General features: G+C 34.1%; 1 protein-coding gene across 1 annotated transcript; it reads right to left on the bottom strand.

Annotated features, from left to right (window-relative positions):
- Window positions 1-1,104: 1,104 nt before the first annotated feature.
- Window positions 1,105-2,920, bottom strand: LOC131617313 (RING-H2 finger protein ATL11-like). Its single transcript, XM_058888626.1, has one exon. It carries the CDS (start codon window positions 2,638-2,640, stop codon window positions 1,468-1,470), a length of 1,173 nt encoding a protein of 390 aa, XP_058744609.1. The 5' UTR covers window positions 2,641-2,920; the 3' UTR covers window positions 1,105-1,467.
- Between the last annotated feature and the right edge of the window lie 1,004 nt (window positions 2,921-3,924).

Raw genomic sequence — 3,924 nt, 5'->3', positions numbered from 1 at the left:
GAGGTGATCCAAATGTGTTTTACAAGAACAAGGGGCAATTTATTAGTTAGGATTTTTTACAAGAGTCAAAAAGACCAGATAAAGTCCAATGGCACGTAGAAAGTCATTCTCAGGCGAATGGCAGGAGTCAACAAAGAGAGACGCGAAATGAGAGTCGACACCTTGATTGAAGAAAGGTGTGGACTTAGAATATTTTGATGTAAAAGGATAGATAGATCGAAAAGGTAATTACCCAGATTGAGGCAATAACCACAAAAAACGTGACGTGATAATCGTTCATTGGATGTGAAGACGTGCATAAGCGTTTGAATTTAGATTAGTGGATACGTGGAACACTGAGAGAGAGAGAGAGAGAGAGAGAGAGAGAGAGAGAGAGAGAGAGAGAGAGAGAGAGAGAGAGAGAGAGAGAGAGAGAGAGAGAGAGAGAGAGAGAGAGAAGGAGAGAGAGAGGGCGCCAGAAAACAGTTTTCAACTTGCATTATAAATAAAAGCTTTGTAAAATAGCTTAGAGGTGTTCAAATTTACTTCTAAACTCACGCGAAAGTCACAGTACCCAGCGAAGAGCGAAATGAGTATGAAGATTGCAATATATGTTTGAATAACCAACTTTCAATTAATGTCAAGTTTTCATTTACATTTCTTCAATCTCTTTTACACTTTCCGGTCGATGTCTTTACATTTTCCTACTTAACTTTCATTGTTACTCTTTCCCGAAACTAACGACGGTATTTCGACCACTGTCGAAATCATCCAAACACTCATCATTTTTTACTACATTTAAAAAATTCAAACACATTCTAAAATTCACTAGTCGATCTCGCAAAATAAACTTTAATAAGAGATTAGCGTTGTTTATCAATTTTCATAGTAAATATAGTACTACAAAAAATAAGATTTATCATTAGATTTTTAGATTAGGTTCAAAGAGTATGTAATTTAGATATTATGCCTAAAATCATTTAAAGTGATTCCTGATGTGGCTATACACGTGATTATCATGGTGTTGTTACAAAAGAAAATGAGGACAACTTCTCTACCCATTATAAAAAGATGAATATTATATCAATAATATTTCGACACCCCAATCACAATTTAAAACCATGCATGCATATCAATTACTTTCTTATATTGGGTAAAAAAAACAATTTAAAACAATGAATATTAATTACTTCCTATATTACGTACAACATCTATAATGGTTTCTTCTAAGATAAGACTATAGGGAGTAATTATAGGAAGTACTGTTTGACACATTCGCGAGTCTTTTCATTGCCTTTGATGTTTTTTAACTCACCTCCCATCATGCCATTCCTCTTGAACTATAAATAAACACGAATTAAATCAAAATTTTAAATCTATGAACACGAAACTATAGCTCCATCAACATACATATATAATTATGAAATTAAAATTAAAATTTTAATAGTAAACTTATTTTCATCCACACCCAATCTCAATCATAATAACTCAATCCTCAATATTATGAACTAATCGACTCGAAGAACGTTCTTCAACATCAACATAACCTTCATTCACAACACCCATAGTTACTTTATTCACATCCTTAGTTAACCTCATTGAACCAACCCGGCCCAAGAAAGACGGACCACAACCGAACCCACTCCGGTCCACCCGGTTCTCCACATTGAACCGCTCGTACCTTAGAAATTTCCTCCCAACACTGCTCGTTCTAAAACCCCTCCTCTCACTTTGCAGTGCAATTTCCCCACCCAAACTTTTCGTCCGGTTCAATATCATGTCATTCACAAGCCTATTATGAACTTCATTCGGCAATCTTAACGTGAACCGCTCGCAATCTTCACTCGCCCGAATCGTCAATTGACCAATCGAGTTAGACCGGGAGAACATTCTTGCAAACATTAAACCCATAGAATTCGACCGAACCGGTTTCTTCATTATTCCATCTAAATTGACCCCTGGAGCCATTTTTACTATTTTTGTTTTGTCATTGTCATTCTCATTGTCATCCACACCAACCGGTTCAACCAAATCCGGTTCATGATTTAAAACCGGTTCATCCAAATCCGTATCCGAGATCTGAATCACGATTGAAGAAGACAACAACTCGTCTTTCGGATCGGGAACAAGATCCGCTCGACAAACCGGACACGTGGAGTGATGCAACAACCACGCATCAATACACTCACGATGGAACACGTGGCTACAAACCGGAATCAAACGCAGCGTTTCATCATCTTCAAACTCGTTCAAGCACACGGCGCATTCTAGCGTGACTCTTCCAATTTTCAGATCCTTCACCTCAGAATAAACAAAGTTCGGAAAATTCTCAATAATCACCGGATCGAGTCCGTACGGTCGTCTGTAACCGTCGCCGCCGTTGATCGGAACGGCGAGATCAATCCTTCCTCTGATTCGTTGCTCTCTGCATTGACGAGTGTAGATGGAAATAACGCCTAGAGTGAAGAAAACAATGACGAGGATGATAAGAACTGATGCCATGGTTTTATCGAATTTCATTCTCGCAAATGGATCTTGCTGCGGCGGCGGTGGCGATAAAGTCTGTGATGGCTGAGCGGTTGCCGGAGAGAATAACGAAAGATAAAGGAGTAAGAGAGTGAGAGGTGGTGGAGGTGCATGGAGTTTGGTGTGGATGCGCATAGTGGATCATAAAGTTGAAGTGAGGGTAAGCAAAGAATAGTGATAGGTTTTTTCTGTTACGTTTCTTGTAGTGATAGAAAGAAGACTGGTTCGTCCTAAAGAGTAACGTAAAATGTAGAAAGAGTGAATGAGAAGTTGAGAATTTCAATGATGGATCAAAGTGTTTTTTGTTTTTGGTGTAGAGAGTTGGAGTGTGGCAGGGTTGTTTTTCATTTTATTTTAAACTTTCCTGTTTCTTGTGAGAGAAACAAGAAAATCAATTTGCGTGAGACACACTTCACGTTTGTTTTTGTAAAGAAAAAGCTCCTATTTTTAATAAATGGATAGTAATTTCCTTTTAATGGTACGCTCCTAATAATTATTAATGGAAAGAATAGCGCTAAAACTACTTCTTTTTTTTTTATTCAATTTTAATTCGAAAAATGCAAGAAAATGTAGCTAGGCACTATCAAATACCTGCACAAGTGATAATTATATGCTTATTATATCATTCTTCTCTAAATGAGTAACTAATATATCTAAATGATATATTGTCTTTTTAATGAATTAGTAAAAAATAAAAAATTTCTTATTTAGAAGAAATAATATTTTCTTATTTCATTAGTCAGAGTAATATTCAGTTGAATCTTATTCTCGTCCGTTCCCAGAAATAATAACAACATAATAAACCAAACATGGCTTGTAGAGGTTTAAATTATTGTATGAGTTTGTTTTTCATTGGAATTTTCGCTGAAACGAGTGACGACAAGCTTTTGGTTTAGAATTTAGATACAATTTTGTCTCAAAGCATTTTCATTGTTCTTCTTGTTTTTCATTCCGTATTCCATTTCCAATTATAATTTGCAATTCAATTTTGACTGAGTTCTAGATTTTTTTTTTTTTTAAATAACTGCTTATACGTGATTTACTAACTTATAACATTTTTTAAGTAGAGTAAGGCTATTTGTTCCAACTTTTTTTAATTTTTATTTTAAATTTTTTTTCATATTTTTGTTATAATATTTTTAAAATATTTTTTTTATTTAAAAGGTTTAAAACAATTTGAATTAAATAGTTTTGGATGAAAATTGTTTCAAGTGCTCAAACTTCCTGCTATTTATTTTTAGATGATAAATATGAAGCTTTCTAATAGTAAATTTTTAAATTGTTGAGTGTCAAAGTCACTTTTTAATTTTGAGAAATGAAATTAAAATAATTAATATTATTTTAAAATAAATTATCATAAAAATTAATTTTAAAAATATAAAATTAAAATCGCTTTTTTGTTGACAGATTCATGTAATA

The sequence above is a fragment of the Vicia villosa genome, linkage group LG7, assembly GCF_029867415.1.
Source record: "Vicia villosa cultivar HV-30 ecotype Madison, WI linkage group LG7, Vvil1.0, whole genome shotgun sequence".
Taxonomy (NCBI): Eukaryota; Viridiplantae; Streptophyta; class Magnoliopsida; order Fabales; family Fabaceae; genus Vicia; species Vicia villosa.
Note: the sequence above shows the minus strand (reverse complement) of the source record. Positions and strands in the feature narration are given on the sequence as shown.